Source organism: Lutjanus erythropterus, chromosome 13, assembly GCF_056507025.1.
Source record: "Lutjanus erythropterus isolate fLutEry1 chromosome 13, fLutEry1.hap2, whole genome shotgun sequence".
Classification (NCBI taxonomy): domain Eukaryota; kingdom Metazoa; phylum Chordata; class Actinopteri; order Lutjaniformes; family Lutjanidae; genus Lutjanus; species Lutjanus erythropterus.
Window position 1 is genome coordinate 34,182,921 of NC_139329.1, and position 25,353 is coordinate 34,208,273.

A 25,353-nucleotide genomic window follows, 5' to 3' on the forward strand; every position below is an offset into this window, starting at 1 on the left:
GTTTTGGTTCATTTTAAACACCTGATTGGACCTGTTCACTGAAAATTTAGCCAGAAAAGTAGATTTTCTGGATCCTGTGTGAAGAAGGAAGTGCACTTATTTCAGAATGAAGTTAGAACTGTTTATTACTGATCAAAGTACTCACTTGTAAAATGCATTAATAATATGGCTGGTGCTGATTTTAAGTAAGATGTTAAACATAAATGCAGCATTAAATTTTTTTTTTTTTTTCAATGTTGTATTGGGTAATGTTTCACTATATTCTGCATCACCACGTCCCTCATTATGAGTACAATTCTTAATTTTAAAAGAAAAGTTGGGAGACTTGGGAGGGACAAATTACAAAAAAGAATGGTCAAAATCAACACAGCAGAGGCAGAGATATCCTCACTTTTAGTCCCTTGTATGAGTTATGCTCTAAAATCACTGGCTCCTACATTTCCCATAATGCAACTCAATAGCATCTGTCACAATCCACAGCTCCAGTTATGGAACATATGCTTTCTGTTAACAAATATGTAGTCACGAGGGTTGGGTAGTAACAGACTACAGTTTTGCAATCAAGCTACAAAAACATACGCAACTATGATCAGCTGAGATTACAGGGTTAAGATTTATTTTCAGAATTTTATTTTTGACATTATATTTTGTAGTTTTTTATGGTAGAAACACCATTATATTAAGGTATGAAAAGTGTAATCTGAAAAATAACAAGTAACTAAAGCTGTCAGACCAATGTAGTAGAGTAAAAGTGTGATATTTGTATCCGAGATGCAGTGGAGAGGAAGTATAAAATAGCATAAAAATGAAATAAAGGTACCATAAAGTTGTGTTTAAATGCAGTACTTGAGTAAATGTACTTAATTACATTCTTCCTCTGTTTGCGTACACTTTCAGATAAGTAAAGAGTCTGAATACTTCTGTTGAAACGCATGTGTTTAGCCTGCAGCGCTGTTCCTCACAGTCTGTACTGTACGCAGATGTATTACTGTACCCTGAATGTATCATGAGTGTTCCCTGGAGTTGCGCATGCGCAGAGCGGCAGACGGAAGCCGCCGCCGCTGCTATGTGCTGGCGGTTTGGAGCCGCTGCCTTTCCCGATCATCGCTCCTTCAATGACTCGTACAGACTCTGACTTGTTCGCTTACTTCTCCCTCCTCCACCAGCAGCAGACAGCTTCATGCTCTTTATGTGATTCACCAGGAAACAGGATCGTCTTCCTGAATTGCAAACTTGAAGCCTGCACATTATCGGTACGTGCCGCTAACTAACTCTGGATCTTTGGCTACTTCTATTTCTAACCAAAGCTGTTAGTAAGATGCACACACACATACACACACATACACACACACACACTGTTTTTGGCTGCTCTCTTAATTAGATTGCTTGCTAATCCGAGCTAGAAGCTACTTGCTACTGTCAGATTAGCTTTCATAAACTGCAGCCAAACATGCAGCCTGTGTGCTGGTGTTAGCATGTTAGCTAACAAATAATGTGTGTCCACGTTAGCAGTAACTTAATCCCTGTATACTGTCCCATAAAGTACATAGCATAGCTGCACCTTAAAGGGCAATGCCACATATATTCTGGGTCGTGTACAGACGCCGGGGTCCCAGTCTTTATGTCGTGTGACCCTTTAAAACGAAAGTTGTGCGTAGTTGTGATTTTTCTCTCCAAGATTGTTTCATGTGAAGACTTTTTAGTGATCAGAACAGACACATTTATTCAGTAATTAATAAGGCAAAGGACAGATAAAATTCTGGGGATTTTTTTTTTCATTTAGCTATTGAAATATGATTCGTGATTATTAGGAATGATCGATTTCTGCTTCAAAATAGAGCTGCAAAAATAATTAGACAGTTAATTAGTTAACTCGTAAATGAATCACCAAATGATTAATCATCAATCAATTACTAGCTGTTTAGAATTCAACTAATGAAAAATGTGTTAATAAATACATGGCGGAAGCACGTGAAAGTAAGGAAACTGAAACTTGAAATGAGAAAGTGCCTTTTGAATCTTATTAATTATTAATGAGCAATAGATTGTATTTTTTACCATCAGTGAAGGAGAACGCACAACACTTGCAACCCTATCAACAACTGTTTTGATAATAGATTATGTTTTTAGTCATTTTAAATTTTAAATCCAAATTCTTTGATTTTAACTTCTCAAGTTAATATTTTCTTTTGAGAAAATAAGTTACAAATCAAAAACTAAAATAATCATTAGCTGCAGTCCTAAGATAAACCTAATTTTCTTTAATAGACATGTTTTTTTTCCGCTTAATTATTCATTTCATCATGAAAATAAATCAGCATTAGTTGCAGCACAGTCGTAAAGTTGATTAATCAATAAGTCCTTCTAAAGAAAGATGTCAAAGGTTTGACGTTTCCAGCTTCTTTTGCTGCTCTTCTTGGTCTGACGTCATAGTAAATTTAATATTTTTAGGTTTTGGACTGGAAGCCGGATGTCACTTTGTACCTAAAGATATTATGATTTGCAGTTTTTACCGTTTTTTTGAAAGTGATTATCGATAAAATAATCAGTAGATTGATTTGATGAGGTGCATAAGGACCTGCATGGCTTTACTCTGTTTAACACTTTCATGTTATTCAAACTAGGACAGCAACTAATTATTATTTTCATTATCAATTAATCTGTCAACTGTTTTCTCCATTAGCCCAATCTGTCAATAAAACATCAGAACACCCTTGAAATTGCCCGTCATATTAAACTTGGGCACAAAGTGACATCATTAGATGCCTTTTTTACTGCAGAATAGTAAAAAAAAATTTTTTTCTATTGATATGACAGTTTACTATGTTGCATGACAGACAAAAGTAACAAATTGTCACATTTTAGAACCTGGAGCCACTAAATATTTGGCGTTTATATGTTAAAGATACTTAATCGATTATCAAAATAGTTGCTGATTAATTTCTTTCAATCACTGTTTAAACCCCTGTAATCTCATCATTAGTATTGTTTCTCAGTTTTCAACCAAATCTTATGATAATTACGTTATTATTAGAGCTGCAAGAATGAATTGATTATGACGCATCTGCTAAATTAATCGGCAATTATTTCAATAATTGATCAGCTTAAGTAATTTTTTTCTTAAATGTGAATATTTACTGGTTTCTATGCTCCACTGTGACCTTAAACTGGATCTCTTGGACGAAACAAGACATTTAAGGAAGTCTTTTTGTGCTTTGGGAAACATTGCGAGACATTTTTCACCATTTTCTGACCTTATATAAACCAAACAACTAATGGATTAATTGAGGGATTAATCAGTAATGAAAATATTTGTTAGCTGCAGCCCTAGTCATTATGTTATCCTTCTACACGTTAATTATTCCAAGTGAGCTGTAATTAAAGAGCCAACAAAAATAGCTGAAGATTTTGTACACAGCTCTTTAATGCCTTTTATTCTCTTTTAATTAATCACTTCTGATTGCTAATGGATGATATTTTAGAGAGAACTGACTGGTTTCCTTCTTTGCAGGAGTGTGTGGGAGCATCATGTGGAGGAAGGCTTCCGCAGCGGCCCTGCTGGCGTTAGCTGTTGGCTATTTCTACTATGGCAGCCCGGAGCTGCCAGATCAGATTCTACAGTACGTCAGCCTGCCAAACCTCCAGTCTTCATCTCAGAACAGCCAGAAGAGCCTGGAGCAGGTGATCTCCGCTGCCTGGCAGACTCTGATCACTCTGCCCAGCCGCCAGTGGGGAAGAGTGGCAGTGGGGTGAGTTCGTTGGTGCCGTTACTGTGTCTGTCTGTCAGTTGATCGTCTGTGCTCCTACTGTCGCTCCGCTGTACACTCACACTTTCAGAGGTAGGATCGTGTTATCATGAGTCAGACGGTGGTGCCACAACGAATTAAGTTAGTGTCTATACGTAGCCTTTAGCCTTTAGGCCACTTGAGGATAAACAGCAGGCTGGATCAGTGTTTTAAGATGTGGAGGGCGATGATTGGCTCGACCTGGAGGACAGCCTATCAGAGGGAAGGACAGAGTGTTTCTACCAAAGAGAGAAGTGAAGGAAAGGAGGGCTTGGACTTAAAATGCAAAGTCACAGTGAAATGGCAGTTATGATAATTATATAATATGTGGATGTGGCACTTTTTAAGAGGGATGTGGAGCTATAGAGGACTGTCTCCACACACTCCTCTCTCATTTTACATACATGTCACTGGATTCAAGAGATAACTGAACAATTAATGCACAGGATAAGAACATGGGAAAATTGCATGGAAATAAACATTTTTTTCTTCTTTCCTCCTTGAGCTATTTGGCTTTTCTCCAAAGCAAGAAAACAACACTTCAAAGATGACATGCTTCATAACATATAGAACGGTTTTTCCCAGACTTTTTTCTGGGGAACCACTTTTTTAAAACATGACAAACCATCATGACCCAAAGCACAACAATCCTTATCAATAAATAATAAATGTGTTCAGATTGAGTTCACAGGGCGTCTAATTGTTTCCTCTCATTGGGAAAACAGCATAGGAAATTTTATCCTACTTCATAAATGAGACAAAATAAGTGAATGCAGGCAGAATTAGCAGGTTCTTGTTTTGTCCTCTTGTCAGTAAAACAATATACACATTTTAAATGCTCTGTAAAAGGTTTGCTGCAGATATAAATATTAAATTTGCAGAATTTCTCCTACCGTATGTTATGACTCAAATAAAATCTCCTGTGAAGAAGAGTTTGAAAATGTAAATCACAGTTGTCAGGGTATAAAATTCATGATCTGTTGGTCTTTACAAATCCAGACTCAGTAGTCTAACAGTGGCAGAGCCATCATTTGGATTATTACCAAGAAGAAGGATAGGTGTTTTTGATTTTGGGGTGAACAGTCCTTTTGAAGAGCGAGATCCTTTTTGTTTAACCAGAAACAGCTGTTTTATAGTTCTCACCAAACCCAGACTCCTTTCACAGAAACAATAATTTTATCATCATAAAACACGCTTCGTTCAAACCTGAGCGAAAAAGACCTTCCACTGTTCCAACAATCACCAACTCGACTCTGGCGAGTGAAGGATTAATCCTCACCAGAGTTGGCGATTGTGGCAATTTTTTTGTTTCTGTTGAGTTTGATTGAAGATGAGGATTTTTAAAATGACTGTTGCCTTTTAGCTGATTTTTATTCTAACACTTGACTATCTTGATTCTAGGCCGCCCAGATCTCCTTTAGTCTGATGAGATTACCAGCAGACGTTTTAAGAAGTATATATATACCTTGAGGATTATTTGCTGCTGAATTCTGAATTAACAGAAGTCTGTAAACCTGTCTCTGTCTCCCGTCTTGCTCAGGGTGAACGCCTGTGTCGATGTGGTCGTCTCAGGAGTGGGCCTGCTGCAGGCCCTAGCTGTGGATCCTGGCAGCGGCCTGGATCACGAAGTGTTGCACTCCAAAGAGGACTTGAGGGAAGCCTTCATCCATTACATGGGGCGTGGAGCAGCTGCCGAGCGCTTCTTCAGCGACAAGGAGGCCTTTCAGAGGATCGCACGTGCAGCGGCAGAGTACCCCGGTGCAAAGGCAAGGCCACCTTACTCTTCCACTCCTCCAAACCTTCTCAGAAGACGACTTGCTTGTTGTTTTATTAAGTCAGTTTTTAATTGACCTTCCTCCTGGTAAAGTTTAAAAAGTTTACTGTTTCTTTTTTCTTCCAGTTGTATGTGGGAGGGAATGCTGCCCTCATTGGCCAGAAGCTCGCCACCTATCCTGATCTGATGGTACAGTAACATGTTTATACTTCTCTTACAAACTCTTACACCTACCTTAAATTAATGAGCTCTTAAAGATTTGTCTGGCCCATTTAATCTCTCCCAGTCCTCCCCCTCCTCCCTTATACATCATCTGAAAGCTGAGAACCTGAAGATTAATTTAAGATGCTGCTCACTGTATCCAAGTATTGATGACCAAGTTATTCTGGTTATAAATCTGTAATAAACATGTGTTTTCTTAAGCTGCTGGAAGGTTTAGAGCAGGAATGTCAAACTCAATTTCATCTCGGGCCACATCTGTATAATGGTTGCCTTCAAAGGGCCGATTGTAAATCTACAACTGCTAGACTATGTAATGTGTTTACTTGTCATCAGTGGCTGACGCGGGGGGCAGCTGTCCGAGTGGTAGGGGCAAAACAAATACAGACACCAGCTGTATGCACTACTTTGTCCACTTTATTACAGTCTATCTACAAAGGGGCAACTAAGATGGCACTTTTGCATTTTTCTGTCTGAAATATGTGCCACCAGGAGGGGTAGCCCCATGTTTGAAACTGTGAAACTGGGCAGCTCTGTTTAACCCCATTATATTCTTTGCCAGCTCTTGCGGGCCACCAAAAATCCCGTGCCGGCCTGCAGGCCTTGAGCTTGACACTTGTGGTTTAGAGTGTGTATAATATTATGACTGAAGTATATGATGGTGTAGCCATCTTGCCACCACTGTGAGTTCCCTCCAGCACAGACACACAGATTTCAGCCCTCAGATCATATTCACACTATACAATACTTTTATTGTGACCCTACTGCCCAGAACACAACAACAGAGTCATCAATACAGAACGTGTGCCTGCAGCTGCCCGGCTCCTCCAGCGCACGTCTTCCAGTCCGTTCAGTTTAAACTGAAAACCCAGATGGAGTACCTCTCCTTTGTCTGGGCAGCAGTCCTCTGAGGGCCAGCGCACTGCTGCATGAAAAGAGGGGGGAGATGCAATCAGGAAAAACCAGCAGCAGCTATGCCAGTCAACTCACCTGACACTTCCTCCCACACCTCTCTCTCCTGCAGCTCACTGCTAACCTCGCCCGCCTCCACAGATGGTCATTCTCATAGTCTACCATGTCTCATGTGTTGTTGCAGCGGTTTTGGGGTTGACACCATTTATTAAACAGATTTGCTGCTAATTTTAACAATTTTTGTGTCATGAGGCTCTGACTGTACTAGAGGTCACTCTTTGGTACCCCTCGAACCAATTTTTATTCAGAGCAGTCAATGGCCATGCCAGCTAGCTAGCTAGCTAGCATGACAAGGTTGACTCCAATGGATTCTAGTAGTCTTCTAGTTTCATATGAAACCAGTATCTTCAATAGTTTTACAACTGAGCCCACTACAGCCTCTGAAAAGGATTCTACTAAGCTGTTTACACGACTAATGAAAATGAATATTCCACTAACTTTTTAAAAAAGTTTTCCTCCAGTGGCAGATTTGTTCGACTGTGTGAACTCAGCCTCCCTCTTTCATTCATTTAATCATTTAAGCAGTATTTGCATGAATCCAAATACTTGTTGATATTTAAGTCTTTCATGATATTTAAAAGTAGATGTATTTTTTTTTTTTTTACCTCTGATCCAAACGTGGGCTTTTTTTTCCTGTGTATACATCTTTAACCCCGGCTTGCAAACTGTTGGCTAGCTGGTTTGTTTATAGCACAGAACTGACTATAAACAGACATGAGGCTGTGAGTCACAAACTGCAGTAAAAACCCTAATGGAGATTCATCTTCTGTATATACATATGTCCACAGAATGCTCCTAAAAACCTGAATAATACCGGCATATCCCTCATGTCTTAAATAGAATATGGTCCATTCAGAATAAGGTTTAATTCAGAATATCCAAAGCTGTTTACGTGACCTGTCGCAAATTCAGAATACTGCCATATTTTTAATAATAGTGGACAATTAGTGTGCATGTAAGCATAGTGATTGAAGATACGAGCTGGTCAGTAAATCTATTTTAGGTAGTTCAGTAATGTTGAGTCATGGTTTGGGTGCCTCACTTTGCAGAAATGATCAATATGGGCACCGCAGTCTTGTAGTGTAATTCAGAATCCTTGGCATTCAAATATGATTCTGGTATTTTTAAAAATTTGGATATCAGATAAAGTGCAGTTCCTGTCACAAATCCAGCACAAAAAGTCCCAAAAGTGTAATCATTCTACCACACGACAGCCAATTTTGAAGAATTTGTTCAGGATGTAGTGCTTATGGTTGACTGTTATTTTTTATGCCACAGGTTTTGTTATGTGGGCCAGTTGGTCCCAAACTTCACGAGATGCTGGATGAGCAGATAGTTGTCCCCCCTGAATCTCTCCAAGAGACGGATGAATTTCACCTCATCCTGGAGTATAAAGCAGGTGAAGAGAACAGCGGGATCTGTTGCACCTAACGAGGTCTCCTCTCTCCGTTAACGTGTAATACAGCGGGTGTGTTTTTGTCGTCTTCTCTGCCTCCAGGTGAACAGTGGGGTTCAACTCAGGCACCTCAAGCCAACCGCTTCATCTTCTCCCACGATGTGTCTAATGGCGAGATGAGCTCGCTGGAGACGTTCGTGGCGAGCCTGGACGAGTTTCAGCCGGACCTGGTCGTCCTGTCGGGGCTCCACATGATGGAGGGTCAGGGCAGAGCATTGTGGGAGGAGCGACTGAAGGAGGTCAGTGGATGAAGGCTCTTCTTCAGAGTTTCGGCCCTTTTACTGCTGCTACTTTATATGTTATTTCCTTCTGATTTAACACAGTGTATAAAACTTTAAAGGGGCATTTCACCCCAAAATCCTGCCTTCCTATAATATAATGTAACCTCTCGTCCACGAGTTGATGCACACTTCCTTCTGTGCGGTGATACGGTTGGTGGGTGTAGCTCAGAAGAATGAAAGTAGTTTCTAGGTCTGTGGATTGTCTTGAGTAACTGGTTCATGATTTCTGGAAAGAGACACTGAGGTTTTCAAATGTACTTTTCATGCTTTGAGCACTACAAGCTGAGTGCCATCTAGTTCCATTATAAAAGAAGTCTGACATCTCTACAGCCAATATCTCCAAAACGGTCTAGGTGGATAAATACCACTCCAGACCAGAGGAAAAAAAAAGATTTTGGGGTAAACTGGCCCTTAAACTTTTATACTTGTGATGTGGACTGCGATTTTATGCCTGAACTAAAAGCGGGAGAACGGACACTTTTACTTTTCTCTGACTGTGACAAAGAAAGGCCTCAAAACGTGAGTCTTACTGGTAAAACAACATTTAGGCTGATGTTTAGGGTTTAGTGTGGTGTTGAACTGAAAGAAACAACCAAATATGATTCAAAAATCCAAATTTTGAATCAGGTGCAGCCCTAATGTATACTTTATGCATGGTGACATGGCAACTACCTCAAAATGCACATAGTGTTTCTAATATTTTGTTCCTTTCTGCAGGCCGTGTCAGCCATATCTGACATTCGTAAAGATATTCCCATCCACCTGGAGTTGGCAAGCATGACCGACAAAGACTACATGAACAGCATCATGCAGGAGGTACATGTGGAAAATGGTTAAGAGAGTCTTTTATGTAGTGAACTTCTCAAAGTCCTTCACAGAGAAAAGAGCAGTGTGCTCAAAATCTACAAATCCCTGAAGGTTTCTCGATATTTAATTAAAGTTTCTCGTCTGTTTCCTGTTAGCAGGTTATGCCCATCGTCAGCTCCATCGGGCTGAACGAGCAGGAGCTGCTCTTCCTCTCTCAGGCTGGCGAGGGGCCTCATGCAGACCTGGCTGCATGGAAGGGCATTCCAGATGTGGGTCAGGTCAGCGACATCCTCCTCTGGATCCTGGAGCAGCACGGCCGCAGCGACCCCTCGTCAGAAGCCGACCTGACTCGTATTCACTTCCACACTCTGGCCTACCACGTCCTGGCTACGGTGGATGGATACTGGGGGAACCAGGCGGCGGCGGTGATGGCGGGAGCGCGGGTGGCGAGCAGTCAGGCCTGTGGCCTCCAGTCTGTTGACGTTAGCAAAGTGGAGCTCAAAGCCCCGCAAGAGTTTCACAGCTCGCACGCTGAGCCGCGAGAGAAGCTGTCCCTGAACCCAACAGAGCCTGTTGCTGTGTGGCGCCGAGGAAACGTCACCTTCCACATGACGCCGGTGCTGGTCTGCAAACAGCCACTTCGGACGGTAGGGCTCGGGGACGCCATCTCCGCAGAGGGACTAATTTATTCAGAATTAAAGAGCCAGCAGCCTTTCTGAGGTTTGCTTGAATCTGACACTCCGTTTGTCTGATGGGAAGTGGTGAAAAGACCCTGTGAAGTTCCACCTGGAGTCGTGTTCCTAAACGTGTCCAGAACTCCGTGTCCTGATCCAGGCTCTGTGTCTTCCTTCCCGAAGCTCCACTGAGTTTAAGAATGTGATCGATGGCGATAGTAGTTTTAAAATCCTGCCTGATGTCTCCTCCAGCCAGCTCCGACCTCTCTGCACTCCCTCCTCTGATCCTGCAGAAGACACAGAAACCGAGGCAGAACGTTCCAGAAGTGGATCTGAGCGGCTGTGAGGTGGCCTGACTCTATGCACTGGGCGCAGCTTGAAGCCATCTTCACAAACTCCAAAGAGTTCTGTTGGCTCTCCTAATTTACTTTGACCTGCGTACCTTGAGTATGCTGTGCCTTGAGAAAATAGAGGTTATCATTAAATATTTTAGTCATGATTCAGAGCCAAACAAACCTAAACTTAAGCATCACACCAGTTACCCTTCTCAGATACATGTACACACCTGTGTTTAACTGGAAACCGATGAGCGTCTCACTATATCGTAGAATCTAAGTGGTATTCTTGATGTTATTTGTTTCTTCAACTTTTGGTGCATTCACGTCAAATAGTTAACTAGATCACTTGAAAGCTCATTCTGACACCTGTGGGTGTCTGACTTCTTAACGTGTAATAACTGTTATCTAGATATACTTGACATTTTTGTTATTCGTCCTGTGAGGATAAAAATACTAGAGAGTGTGACAAAGTTCGTGTTTTCTCAGTTTTTGGCCTGAACACTCCCAATATGAAGATGTTTAAGTTTGGAAACTCAGCATTGTGCAAACAATGGTTTTTATTCTTACAGTGGTTCCCAAACTGGGCGGTGGGACTCGAATGACCAGGGGATACATTAAGAGTGAAACAAAGTTAAATGAATATGATTTATGTAGGGAAAATAAACAAAAAAGAGTTGACTGATGCTGTCATGCTGACCTTTATTTTGCTAAAATTTGAATTTTCTGTTGCTTCCCCAATTATTGTTAATGATTGCTAATAATTGTGGGGTGGGGCATGAACTTTTTTGGCTTCTGAAGGAGGGGGCATCCCAGAAAAGGTTTGGGAACCACTGGGTCATTAATAATCTTTATTGTTTGCTCTACATCGTAGATTCCCTGAGGAGCGTCTTTATGGATATTTGATCAAATAATGAAATGGTACATTTGTACATTTATGCAGTAAAGCTCAGTTTACAATCAAATGCCAGCTAATTAACTGAAAGGTTTGGTTGGAAATTAAGGGGATAGTCTGGATTATTTGAAGTGGGGTTGTATGAGGTGCTTATCCGTATTCAGTGTATCACCTGCAGTAGATGACAGTTGAGACGCCTCCAGTTTGGAGAAGCAGAGGAGTACCAGCACAGAAGAAATTACATCTGTGGACAGGATCAGCAGCAAAATGTGTTTTAGCCACCTAAATAAAGAAAAATCAATATAATTTTAAGTGTATGCAATATTTATAATAGCTTCACCACTTTAGCTTACTGTCAGACTGTCCAACAAGACACTGCCACCATATAACCCAGATATCACTCTCTCTTGCTCAACCAGACTCCTTTGGTAAAAACAGTAACTTTACTTCACAGAACAAAGGACATGCTGTTCCACTGCTGCCTCAGTCTGTCAGCTTGTTTGTGTTATTGTGTGACTTCGGTGAATCAGAGCTAACATTTTAAAACACAGAAGTCACACAGTAACACAAGCAAACCAACAGATTGAGGCAGAGGTGGACAAGCAGCTCCTGTTTTATTAAGATGTAAAATTGCTGATTTTGCCAGTGGAGTTTGGTTGGTATGGAGAGTGATTTTTGGTCCATATAACGGTGGTTTCTGGTCAGAAAAGACCATGTTACGGCAAAGTAAAGCAGAGAAAATATTCTCTTTTTTTTTCTTCACCATCCTAGGTTAGAAAAATCGCTTTTAATGGTGCCATTCCGGGATTAATAAATTACATGGTACCTGATAAATGCATAGACTTGTATAGTCACAGGTACCAATATCAACATTTTAGGCAGTATCAGAGACATGTTGGTATCATATCGGAGCATCCCTATTTTTTTTTTTTTTACATGGCTCATGTTTTTTTAGGTGGCTAAAATACCTCGTGCACAGCAGTAAATTTCCTTCATATAACGCCACTTCAGATAGTCTGAACTATGCCTTTAAAGGTAAAATAAAATTTCAAAATGAGGTGTGGGTCATATATTATCAGGGTTACTGTACTTGTTTGTTTATTGTTTTGTTTGTACATCTTTTCAGTTACTGCTTTCCGTCACTTATAAAATGTGATTATGTAACATGATTGGCTGGAAAACCTTTAAGCTGGCCTGCAAGAAAAGCTTCCTGATTCAGATTCTAGTATATGGATAAATTATGCTTTTTCATGGGTTGTTTGTTGTTTTTTTCCTGAGCTTACTGGGGAACACCTGCATCATGTTAAGATGTACAGTATGTGACTGTCAGAACAGTGTATTTGTATACCTCACATGGCCACTGACGGCATGCAATAATGGAGTCTTAATGCAAACATACAACAAAAAGATGTATGGCGTTTTGTTTAGCAGAATTAATTCTTTGCACTAGTACAAAGTGGCAGGTGTGCCCGCAAAGGTGAATGTAACCTTAACTCCGAACCCCCCTTTATTTTTTAGCAAGTACAATCTATTCAACTTTACTCATTTCATAGTTTGTGTCTCATGATTTTAACAATGTAACTGTCAACAAAGTTTCATTTACTTGTAGTTTGTCATTAAAATATGTATGGAGAGTACTTGACTGGGGTGCTGCAGATTATTGCTCAGATTTGTTGATGTTAAAAGAACTTGAAATTAGTGCTCATCTTCTCCATTTTCACCATTTTATGTAATTGCAAATTGAGCTAAGTTAAGTTTGATTTTTTATTTTGTGCTCTGAGTAACAGCGATGTTTTTTTTATTATTATTTTCTGACAATTGATCACCTAAACAATAAATCAGTAACCATTAACCATCATCAGCCATTAACAATGAGAAAATAGTAAGTGTAATTGAATTTAAACTATTCTGAACAATGTGCATTTGTTTGATGTTGAACAGGTTTTTAAGATGTTCATGTGTTCCAGCAAAAACAGCTCAGTGCATCAAAAATACAGTATATGATTTAATATACAAAATCTGTGCCATCAAATAGTTTGCCACCAACATTTCTTGGCCTGAAAGGTTTATTAGTATTGTGTGGGCTAAAGATAATAAAGATTAAGTGTGTTTCTTTACTTGGATACAGAGTATTGTGTGTGTAATAGCCTGGTTAGCCCTTGGGAACAAGCCAAGCCTAGATTACCAACTTGGCAAGCGGGCAGCTGCCTCAGGGGCCCCAAAACACCCAGACTCAATGTGTGTTTGTAGTAAATTGACTTATTACATAAATAAATTGAAATGACAACATCCTTTACTGAGCCTCACATTAATTGTGAGGCCCTGGGGAAAAAACAGCTGCTTGCACACAGATTGCAAATTACTGTTGTTCACTGATTGCAGCTACATTGGACCCTGCAGGGATCTTGCATGCTCATGCATGGCTCACAAGTAAAACTTCTGTCTTGAAATCAATGTAAGATCAAATTTCCTAATGTTGCAAATTGCAGCTTCCTTGTCCATGTTGTAAAAGATAAGATATGTCAAAGATATTTTGTGCTGACACTGTGCGTATTGCTTTGGGGAGTAAAGGATTACATGTAACAGGATTATGTAATCTGGATACAAAAAAGTAACTGTATTCCATTACAGCAACATTTTTATCTCAAAAATCTGTCAATCAATAAATAAATAAATTGTGTACAATAAAGGAAGGAACAGCTGGACAAACTAAACATTTAAAGCTGCGACAATTAATCTGTTATTAAACGACTAATACATAAATCTGCATCTATTTTGATTTCTATTTCTGGTTTACTCCTCTCTGACAGTAAACTGAATATCTTTGATGTGTGGACAGAAAAAAGACATTTGAAGACGTCATCTTGGTCTTTGGGAAACACTGATCAACACTTTCCTACATTTTATGGACCAAACAAGTATTTGATCAATTGAGAAAATAATCAACCAATTAATCGATGATGACGTTTACTTGACTGATGATGACTACTGTAGAAACACGGCAGCCTTAAGGATGATTATTGTGGATAAAATAATTCACAGTGATGATATTGTCGTGATATCTATTTTTTTTAGAAAATCTTGCTGTCAGACAAACTCATCTTTAATTTTGTTGACTGTGTATTTTGTCTTTTTTTTAGCAGATGAATTACACTAGAAATGTGTAGAGAGGTGGTGAGTCTTTAACCATAATTGTAACTGATTTAAGAGCCACTGGATTATTTACATAATATTATATTATGTGTATGTTTGACATGATATCAATATTTAATTTTTTATGTATTACAGTTATTGTCAATACTAGTATATCTTGGCAGTCTCCATGGAAGAGGATCCATGCCCTTTGTATATAAAAACGTTCTAAGGTAATCAAAGCACAACAGTTCTTATTATGATTATACATAAAAAATTATGCATTAATGAAAACGTACTTATTAATATTATATTCTATTTCTGCCAGTAGATTACGAGTATTGTATTACAAGTACTCAAAATGGCATTTCTGATACATTTTTTTGTTTGTAATGTTTTAATCAAACATCTGTAACTGTGTGTGTTTTGGATATGAACATGGGAGAACATACTGTATGATCTTTCTTGCGGCTTCTTTTTAGGATGTGCACAGATGGGAAACCCAAACCCGCGAAAGACCTCGCGAGAGTGATCATTTTAACCAAATATATGGGTTTTCCCTAAAAATAATCTAGTGTTTTCTCCCTTTAAACTTACGCAGATCTTAAGTGCATCGTTTTTACTTTGTAGAGTATAAATACTTTTAGCAATTTGCACAATTAAGAAACAACTCCTACAAATCTCGCGAGTTTCACATATCTAGGGTTCCCGTCTGGGCACGATTGTTTTATCAGATGCAGAACGGTGTTACGCGTCTGCCTCTGATTGGGTAGAATGCTCCGGTACGTGAACCAATCAGAGCCCCGTGCGTCTGTGCGCTGCGTTTAAGCCCCGCCCCTGTGTCGTGGAGGCAGCGCAGCCCTGGAGCCCGGAGCGGCCGCCGCTGCAGTCTCCACCCCGGATACCGCACTCCGACCCACGTCTCATATAAAGGTAGCACGTCTAACAGGCCGTCCCGGGCTGCACATCTTTCTTGTTGATGGTTAGACTCTGCGAGAGAAGGATGAAGTTCCTTGTAGCCGTCACGATCATCGTGGGATCAGTGATTTTTCTCGCTTTTCCCAACGGCTCCTCTGCTGACGAGAAGAAAAAAGGCCCCAAAGTGACTGCGAAGGTAGGCGGTAGCTCATTGGCTAACTGGCTAACGGATTGTGAATCAAATCAGAGCTCTTCCTCAATGTTAGCCGCTAGCTGCAGATTGTAAAGCCACGTCACACGCAAGTTAGCTCCTGACGGGTTGTCCCTTGCTAAAACCCAATGGTTTGGCTCGTTAGCTGGGAAGCTAACGTGAGCTAGCAGTGGGCTAATGTGAGGCGTCGGTGTGCGTGCAGTATTTGAGGGCGTTCATTATGTTATGAATTAGTGCATATTAAAGGGTTAACCACTGTTGCGAGACGAGGACAGCAGACTACATTAACTGGTCTTTGCTCCTTGCTAATCTCAGTTGAGCTAGCAGAGCTAATAGCCAGTACTTTGGCCTTAACCTCAGCTGTCGGTATTTTAAAATGTACCAATCATGAACTGACCTACATCCATTTAAAGCTTAAATTATTTGGGTATCCTCCTTTAGATAACACTTGGCTGTAGCCCAGTGAAGCTCAGCAGATGTTATTATGTCTGTCTGTGTTGTGTCTGCAGGTTTGTCCACGTCTACAGTTACAAGGCAGCTTAGAGTCTGTGGGTCAGTCACTGACCACTTCATTGTTTCAGATTTTCCTCACTGTAAAACTACAAGTTATTCGTCTTGACTTGCAGCATATATCGTTGAGCAAGACTGACAAGCCCAGACCAAACCTCTTTTTATAAATGCAAGAAACTGTTTCCTCAAAAGTTTTGTCCTGCAAATGGGGTGTGAGAGAGCCACTTAGAAGAATGATCAACTGTTGTATGAAGTGGAAAAAAAATCATCTGAATGATTAATGTAGATAATTTATGTCAGCTTTAATTTTTATCAGACTGGCAAATGAGCACCTAAGAGAATTATAAAAAAGTAGACTCTGATGTGATTATATGACATTTTAACCAGGCTAACTCCTGGATACACTTCAAATTAATGTTTCTTTAAAATGCTTTTCGGTTTTATCAAGAAAGCCATCGACTATAAAAGCCTACAGTCAGTGTCCTCAAAACAGGAAGACTGGATTGCTGGGATGAATGAAACTGTATGGTCTCTCTAACCTGTACATTATTGAATTGGACTGAGTACTGTACTCGATACCTTAAGGTATCAACTGAAATAACCCAGTACCAAGTAGCATCTCCAGTCAAACGATTCCTGCATTTGATCCTTTTCGTTCTCAGATCTGCACTACAAGAACAGCTAGGACTCTTCAAATGTTCATTTACATTAAATGTAATGTTCATCAAATAATACATACATGAAAAATAAATTCGAGAAAAAAAAAATTGCCCAAGAATCTAAAATTATCACTATGTCAAATCAAAATTAATAAATATTTGTTAGTTAGCTGGATAGGCTGATAATTTATTGGCCCCAATATTTGTCATGCATAAAATGCAGGTGGTTTATTTCAGGAATGCTTCCTTTCTATCAAATGAAGTAGGAAAAAAGGTATCACAGTCTTAAACAGTCTATTGGTATTGGTCATATAAACATTACTGGTCTTGGTATGGAAAGAATGCACTATACATGCCTATAAGCTGTTACCCACTGAAAGATCCTGTACAGTTATGTCAACCCATCAATTTTTATGTAAAATATCAGCAAAACTGGAGGCACCCCAATAGCCCCCACATTTTCTGAGGTTATTAGTCGTCTGCAGCCCTTTGCCTCATGTCATCCCCCCACTATGTCACTGCTTTCCAGTTAAGTCTTCAGCTGTCAAAATGGCCAAAAGTAATTTCAATATATAGAGAGTATATCAGCCAGAATAAAGACAGGAAAAATTTTCTTGCCTCATCATGGGAGGTATCCGAGTCTAAAATCACTTCTTAATTTCTTTTACAGGTGTATTTTGACATTAAGATTGGAGATGAAGATGCTGGAAGAGTCGTAATCGGAGTGTTTGGGAAAACTGTTCAAAAAACAGTCGACAACTTCGTAGCTCTGGCGACAGGAGAGGTGAGAGCATCGCAGTTCATGCTTTGTACCCAAACTGCAACAGTCTGATTTTGTTTGGCCCGGATAATCTCCAGATTCAACACTGACTGCAAGTTAGATTGCAAACCTAACCAAAATTGATGCACATTAAAAGAATCATTCCTTTGTTTTTACTCGGTGATGGAGCATAGAAAAGGTGCTCAGTGGGTGTTGAAGATGATATGAGCCGTCTTGTATTCTTTTAACTTGAGGTCAACATCCTCATTCACACAACTGCCATATCCTGGAAACACATTTTGAATATGTAATCCGACTCTCATCTACGTAGTAAAATACTGGCAGCTGACATCTCTTCCATCATTTCAAGTGGTGTTTATATTGTGTTGTTTGTTCTAATTAAACAGAAAGGATTTGGTTACAAGGGCAGCAAATTCCACAGAGTCATCAAGGATTTCATGATCCAGGGTGGAGACTTCACCAGAGGAGACGGCACTGGAGGTAAGATGGCCACCGGCACCTGCAGGATGGCATTTATGTCAGGATACAGATTGTACAGATCTGTCTCTGCAAGAATAAACTTGCTCATGATCTCCTGCGTCAGTGCTGTCCTCGGGGTTGCTACACAGTATAGAAAAGTATGGAATCTGATTTAAATGGTTTCCAAGTCTGTGAAAAAAGAAGAGTATGGATAAATGTTATTGTTTTCAGACGGTGATCCTATTCTGTTTCCTTAAATATAAAATTCAGAATTTCTAAAAAATAACCTGATCACACAAGCAGAGTCTTTTTCATGGCGATGTCGTCGAAGTAAGAGGCCTGAAAATGAAACTCTGCTTCAGCCTCACACTGTGATTTTACAGTTTAAAATGTTCAAACAAAAATGTTCTGTGCGTTTCTTTGCCTTTGACCTATTATGCAAACTAATGTCATTACAAAAGGTTTCATTGTAGTTTTAAATATTAAATTATTTCCAGACTGTGTGAAGGCAGGAAGCCTATTTCCACTTTACAATAGTTCACTAGAACTTTGAGCAAACTCATTAAAATATGCAATAATTAAATTGGTTAATATGATGGAAAACTGGCATTAATAAGTGTCGCAGACTACCAAATCTTTAACAAAAATTTTCTGAGGGTGAACAAAAGAAGTTAGACTAACTTTGCTCATAGTAAGGTTGTGAAAAGTGGTGATGCCCCACGGCTGGCTGCTCCATATCCCTTTGGAAAGCTCTATTCATGAGTTATGCAGTGATGATGTCATCACAGAAGTAAACAGACTATCTTCTCTGCGTAAGGAAACATACCTTTTATGGCTGCATTCATAGGTTTCTGTAGACACCATGAATGAAAGCCTACAGATGCCTTAAAAATGACATTTTTAATCTCATTTTTCAGTTTATGTTCATAAAATGGTCTATAAATATTGGGAAACGATAATATTATTTCTACAAGATGTTAAGAGAAATGAGTATGAGCATAGATTGCACCAGTTTACTTCTTTGGTCAGAGGTGTTTGTGACACATTTTCTAGCTTTCTGTGCAGGTTTGCTTGACAACCCCAAATGTAAGGCCCCAATGACTTAAAGGTTGTTTCAGCCTCGCTCTCTTTTGGGTTTTACAGCAGTTCTGCTGTGCAAACTGTCAGGTTTTCATGTACTTGCTTTCCTTGTTTCCATATAATTCAGATGTATAACAATCTCCTGAGGGTTTGCTGCTTTTATAAACTGATGATTCATTATTTTGTTTAAAATGTATGACCTGAGGCACTGAAAGTTATCTGAAACTGTGCCAAGCGTTGTTTAGCATGGGTTACTCAACCATTTGGCAGAGCTCTCACAGTGCAGTGCAGCATTCATGAATAAGAAAATCATTAATGCACATAAGAAGCAACAGTCACTACTGCGAGGGAATGTTTGGGGAATTAACAACATGACCCCAAACATCAGCTAACTGTCTGGTGCAGATTTAAATGATATATTTTTTTATTTAAATGAAGGCAAGAGCATCTATGGAGACCGTTTCCCCGATGAGAACTTCAAGCTGAAGCACTACGGCGCTGGCTGGCTCAGCATGGCCAACGCCGGCAAAGACACCAACGGCTCCCAGTTCTTCATCACCACCGTTATGACTCCATGGCTGGACGGCAAACACGTCGTTTTTGGAAAAGTTCTGGAGGGGATGGTGAGTGTCCGGATCTTACACACACACACACACACACACACACACACACACACACACACACAGGTCACTGTGTCAGTCACATCTGGGGAAATTAAACAGCTGCATGTGGGTGACTTAAAACCCAAATCTAAGATGTGCTACCACACATTATCCAAATGCTGATCTATTATGTCTAATTTGTAACAAACTGAGCTGCACAGTTTCTATTGAAAGGCAAAAAATAGCAGTTGAGTTTCAGCCTAAAATAGACACCAGTTTCCTGCTCTGCACCGTCCTGAGATGCACCACAAACGCATCAAAGATATGACTCGCTCGATTCATAATATGGTTGTCAAAAGTGTTGCTACCTCAGTATTTTTTAAATATCACACATTTAAAACAGTAATATCCATTAGTTATAGAGTTGAAGCTATAAAAAAATGATCTAAGTACTCATTCAAGACTTCAGTTCAGGTCAGTCTGTATCATCCTGCCTGAAACTTGGCTTGCAGCGACACCAGACACTGTTCAGTCACAGTTATTCAGTTATTTTGTGCCTCATCGATAGAGGTGTAGAGGTGTATCGTTTGTTCTTTTTCATACTACTACTGTGTCAATTCTGGTATCCTGAGGATTCCACTTCATAAAGCAGACTCATGCTGGTACTGAAGCTTTAATTAACTTTAATAATTTTGGCACTTTTTTAAGGTGAGGTTGGTGAACATGTTAAGATTTAGTTTTAGTTTTTGCCCTCACACACAAACATGGCAAAGATAAGTAATATACAGTGCAGGCAGACACAAAAAAAAACCCCAGAGGGAGTATTTGAAGAAAGATATCAAGTTATTAAGAACACAAAATGCAGAATAGTACAGAAAATAATACAAGTGATGGCAAAGTAATTATTGGAATATGAATAAGTATCAACACCAATAATAACCATTTAAAGGCAAACTATTTAAATGAGATTTTGAAAGTTCTGACACCTTCCTTTTTTTTGAAATCTTCCAGGATGTGGTGAAGAAGATCGAGGCAACAAAGACAGATGTCCGTGATCGGCCTCTTAAAGACGTCATCATCCACGACTGTGGCAAAATCGAGGTGGAGAAGCCATTCGCAGTGGCCAAGGAGTAGAGCGCTGCTGGAAAAACAGGACTGTTAAGAGGGGGGTGTTTGGTTGAGGGAGGGGGGGGTGATCGATCGTGCAGGCCACCTTGTTTTATCACTAACCACCCTGTGGTCCTGGAGAAGGGGCTTTGGGTCATTCTGTGTCGGTGGCTGCTGTCTTAAAGCACCAGAAGAGCGTAAATCAACATCAAGCAATCATGACGACACTCTGGGTCCATTTACCAACGAGCATTCCAAGGTGCACTTAAACTGTTGGTTGTTTTTTTTTTTTTTTGTAAAAAATGAAATCTGAAATAAAGGTTTCAATTTTTGTTACATTTCTGAGTCTTTTTTTCAGTTTTGGAGCTTTATGTATAACCTGTTTTGGCTTAAACTCTTATTAGACAGAACATGTGGTATTATTATTATTATTATTATTATTATTATTATTTTCATAGTTGATTTATCTGTCGATTATATGTTATCATGTTGATCGGTGTTTCCCAAATCGGATGACGACGTCTTCAAATGTCTTGTTTTACTCACAACTCAAAGATACTCAGTTTATTGTCATAGTTGTAAAGAAACCAGAAAATATTCACCTTTTAAGAAACACACCGATTAATGAATATCAAAACAAAACAGCTGGTGATTAATTTAATAATCGATTACTTGTCGCAGCTCTAAGTGAGTATAAAAACTGGTTATATGCTCTGAGAACCTTCACAGGGTTTGTACAAAGTCTTGACACCTTTGAAAGTGCTTAATTTAACCTTTAATATGCTCGACTTCGAAGAAATTCTTACTCTTTCAACATGATCTTGTGTTTTCATCTACATGTAAACCAAAAATCATTTTAGCCTCCGATAAAAAGCAATCCTGTCATCATATCTGTTGTCTGCTGGTACCAAAATTCAAAACGTACAATTAAAATTAATTTGAACAGCTGTTAAAGGCATATTGTGCAACATTATCTTTGACAAAAAGTATAGACTCAAACATAATCCCTTTCAGTCATCACTTATGACCCCTGTATTTCCTTATTTTCTTATTATTGCTCTGTTTGGGAGACTCAGGGCTCAACCAAACCAATACGTCAGTACGTTCTGGGAATGAGACTCAACAATCAAGTGTTTATGAACAGCTCAGACAAATCTTTCTGATTCTACCCTAATATACTTCAATCTGAACGTACTCTATGAAAAATGATGCATTTTTCAACATAACCTGGTCTTTCATCTACAAAATCACTCGTGCAAACCCCAAAATTAAACCTGAAAATTAAAAACGTGCAATTAAAATTGATCTGAACATCAGGTAAAACAAAATGACAATATAGAGAACATTGATAGCCGTGGATGTAGAGGTATTCTGTAAACTTTATTTGTCTAATTGCATTTATGGTGTGGTGATGATAAAGGTTTGGACATTTTGGTTTAGGTACCTTGAATTTTACTCTCAAAAAGCTGGATGAAATTGGGTATCTTGTGTACTTCCAGACACATAATTTATTCCTCCCTGTGACCACTAGGGGCACCATTTACTCACGTTGTTATCTGACTACACCAGTGGAACTTTAGTAAGGTTAAATCAGTCTCACCGACACTCACAGAGGCACCAAAAGGCCAAGACAGTAGATGGAGCTGACAGATTTCCAGAAGTAAACTGTACTCTCATTGGCTAACATGACTATTTGGGATGTTCTCATCATGATCTGATTGGATATCTGCCCGAGGAGAAGTGAAATGACAGTCATCTGATCAGTGTTTACACACAAAGAGTCTAAAAACTGCTCTCAAGATGGCTGGCCCTTATTTATAATGATGTGAGTAAAAATAATAAAAGATATCCCAACCCCAACTCCAAAGATTTGGGACGTTGTGTAAAATGTAAATTCAAACAGAATGCTATGACTTGCAAGATATTTAATGCTCAAACTGATTAACTTCATTGTTTTTGGTAAACCTACACTCATACTGAATTTGAAGCTTGCAACGTGTTCAAATAAAAGTTTGGACAGGAGCATGTTTACCACTGTGATACGTCACATTTTCTTTTTACAACAGTCAGTAAGTGTTTGGGAACTGAGGACACTACTTGTTTGTGTTTTTAAAATGAAAATATCCCTTTCAGGTGCTCAACAGTCCGGTGTCTTTGCGGTTGTATTTTGCGCTTCATAATGCACTGCACATCTTCAATGGGAGACAGTTCTGTCTTCTGTCTTCTGTCACCTGTTACTAATTAACCTTTTAATTACCTGTGGAACGCTCCAGGTGTTTTTTGAGCACTTCACAACTTTCCCAGTCTTGTGTTGCTCCCGTCCCGACTTTTTCAAAACATGCTACAGACACCATATGCAGAATGAGTGAATATTTACAAAAAAACAATAAAGTTGATCAGTTTCAATGTTAAATATCTTGTTCGACTGTATTCAACTGAATACAAGTTAAAAAATTATGTGCAAATTGTTTCATTCTGTTTTAATTTTCATTTTACACAGCGTCCCAACTGTTTTGCAATTGGGGTTGTACATGGTAAAAGAGAACATGTAATTAAAACAAGTATATAAATGCATTCCTTAAAAATGCAATATATAGCATACAAGTTCAAATAAAACATGTACAGAGTATTGAGGTTTAGAGTGTTTTGAGGTCACATGTAAACTGAAAACAGATCTTTCCAGCTGAGAACAAACTGGAGGGTTTTAAATCCAGTCATTAGACCATGTCTGATATGGGCCACACTACCAGCCTAGTAAAAAAAAGTAGATATAAGATGGCCACCTCCCAATAAAAGCCTTGTAAATAAACATTTATAGGTCACATGGAGGCGTGAGCAAACTGCAGAGGGCTCCCTCACACCAGAGATCTGAGCTGCAGGGCAGAACACAGGCTGCCCATGCTTGTGGTTTCACATGTGATTTAGTGCAATAAAATAAGGAATTGTGCATTTCTGTGGTACTCTGTCTATTCATGATAGTTGAAGGCATAAAAAAAAGCTCCTCTGGCTTTCCACTTGTTTGTTCCATTTCTGTCACACATTATCTCTGCAGGGAAAATAAGTTGTTTACAGAAGAATCAAGTATTAGCTTTTGTCCTCCTCTCAAACAATGAATGCTGTATTCTTTTGCACCAGTTCAGGACACTGCAGCTATTGCTGTCAAAAGCAGAAAAGAAAATGGACGTTAGACGCACCTTCCTGTGATTGTCTGATCTTCCTGATGAGGCAAAACCACTCCCACCATGAACTTAGCAGATAGCTTCAGGCCAGACATGCTGTCTTGTCTGTACAGTATGTTCTGCTTGACTGGGTGTTGTTGTAAGTTATGATTAGCGACAGATTGTTTAATTATTCACCTACTTTGTATGTAGAAAACCGGATTAAACAATGGTTGGCATTTTTTTTATTTCCTATTGAATCATCATGAGGGTAAATCAAAATACTGACACAATGAAGTGCATCAATATTTTAAACACCAATTCACTCACTCAGCTTGTAAATTTATTACAAACAGCTTGTACACATACCTTTACAGCTACTACAAGGACTTTATAACTGGTTATGAGTCTCAGTTTATTACTGATGGCTCTATATGACTGTCACATGAACATAAAAATACTGAGGATGCATTTTACTTTCTTTTACTTCAACTATCAAAATATACCCTAAGTGTACAATGTACCTGTTGTTCACTGGTCTTAAACTAATTGACCCGTCCTAAGTTCCACCCCTTTTCACACTGTGCTCCAATAACAGTTGAGCAAGCTTCGTACCTCGTTCAACTTTCTATTTTCCCATTTCCTGTAGCCTACTTATGCTAAGTGCTAGGCTCATCTATGTTGAAAAGAAAAACAAATTTTGTGGACAGTTAAAATACGCTGCAGGGGAAAATGAGCACAGCAGTCTAAATAGTGAGTTGGAGCCATAAACAGTACATTAAATAGGTTGAAATCCTGGTAAATATGTGATCTATGGTTGAAGTGTGTTGTTTCCCCCCGCCTCCTCCTCCCCAGACTTGGGGAAGCTCAGGCAGGCAGCAGGAACGCTGCAGGAGTGCGAGATGAGTGCAGTATTGTAACACTAAAAAATGATGACATGTCCAACTATTTGTCTGTCAATGTAAAGCTAAGTCTGTTATCCTGAAAATACACACTGGAGCTTCAATTCAGTGGCTGCCTGTCTCACTTCCTGCCAGACTCCATTAACATTTTGCTTAATTTAACCGTTACAAACATTTATGCCATCTACAAAATCATAAATGATTTCTTATGACTCATAAACAGATATTTATTCATTTGGTGAACATTCTGCATTAATTTGAACTCTAATTAATGTAAAATGGCCCGGCCTTTAATAGAAATTTCAAAGGAGGACACCGTGGCTGTAGCAACTAAACAGAAGCGCCATATGGGACTACATTCTAAAAATATTGTCTATTTCTGTATAATTTGGGGCTTAATAAGAGCTAAAAACTATAGTATTTAAAATATGTGACAGCTACCCTCCCCAGCTTTGGCCTTACCCAAACAATACCCCTGATAATAACTGATGTAATTGTAATATAGTGTAATTTATTCCCATGTAGCCATTTTTAGAAGCGGTGCCTGGAAACATGTAGAGGCCATGGGAACAGTGCTGGGTGAAGGAATGGTATTCCTAAACATAACTGACCTCATCTGCTTTTGTCAACGTGTCT

The 25,353-nt window shown here is 39.2% G+C and overlaps 2 protein-coding genes across 3 annotated transcripts; both read left to right on the forward strand.

The window, feature by feature from the left end:
• Window positions 1-1,033: 1,033 nt before the first annotated feature.
• Window positions 1,034-10,202, forward strand: adpgk (ADP-dependent glucokinase). 2 transcript variants are annotated; one of them, XM_084734293.1, is made up of 8 exons: window positions 1,034-1,253; window positions 3,512-3,749; window positions 5,326-5,551; window positions 5,686-5,748; window positions 8,029-8,149; window positions 8,249-8,445; window positions 9,205-9,303; window positions 9,450-10,202. In XM_084734293.1, exons 2-8 carry the CDS (start codon window positions 3,529-3,531, stop codon window positions 10,011-10,013), a joined length of 1,491 nt encoding a protein of 496 aa, XP_084590419.1. In that variant the 5' UTR covers window positions 1,034-1,253; window positions 3,512-3,528; the 3' UTR covers window positions 10,014-10,202. The 2 variants fall into 2 exon arrangements, with proteins under 2 accessions (XP_084590419.1, XP_084590421.1); XM_084734295.1 differs by having other exon boundaries at window positions 1,035-1,253; window positions 9,453-10,202.
• A 4,999-nt stretch (window positions 10,203-15,201) lies between these two features.
• ppib (peptidylprolyl isomerase B (cyclophilin B)) lies at window positions 15,202-20,995 on the forward strand. Its single transcript, XM_084733441.1, has 5 exons — window positions 15,202-15,444; window positions 17,299-17,412; window positions 17,796-17,889; window positions 19,387-19,571; window positions 20,562-20,995. The coding sequence occupies exons 1-5, from the start codon at window positions 15,310-15,312 to the stop codon at window positions 20,682-20,684; spliced, it is 651 nt and encodes a 216-aa protein (XP_084589567.1). The 5' UTR covers window positions 15,202-15,309; the 3' UTR covers window positions 20,685-20,995.
• Window positions 20,996-25,353: the final 4,358 nt, after the last annotated feature.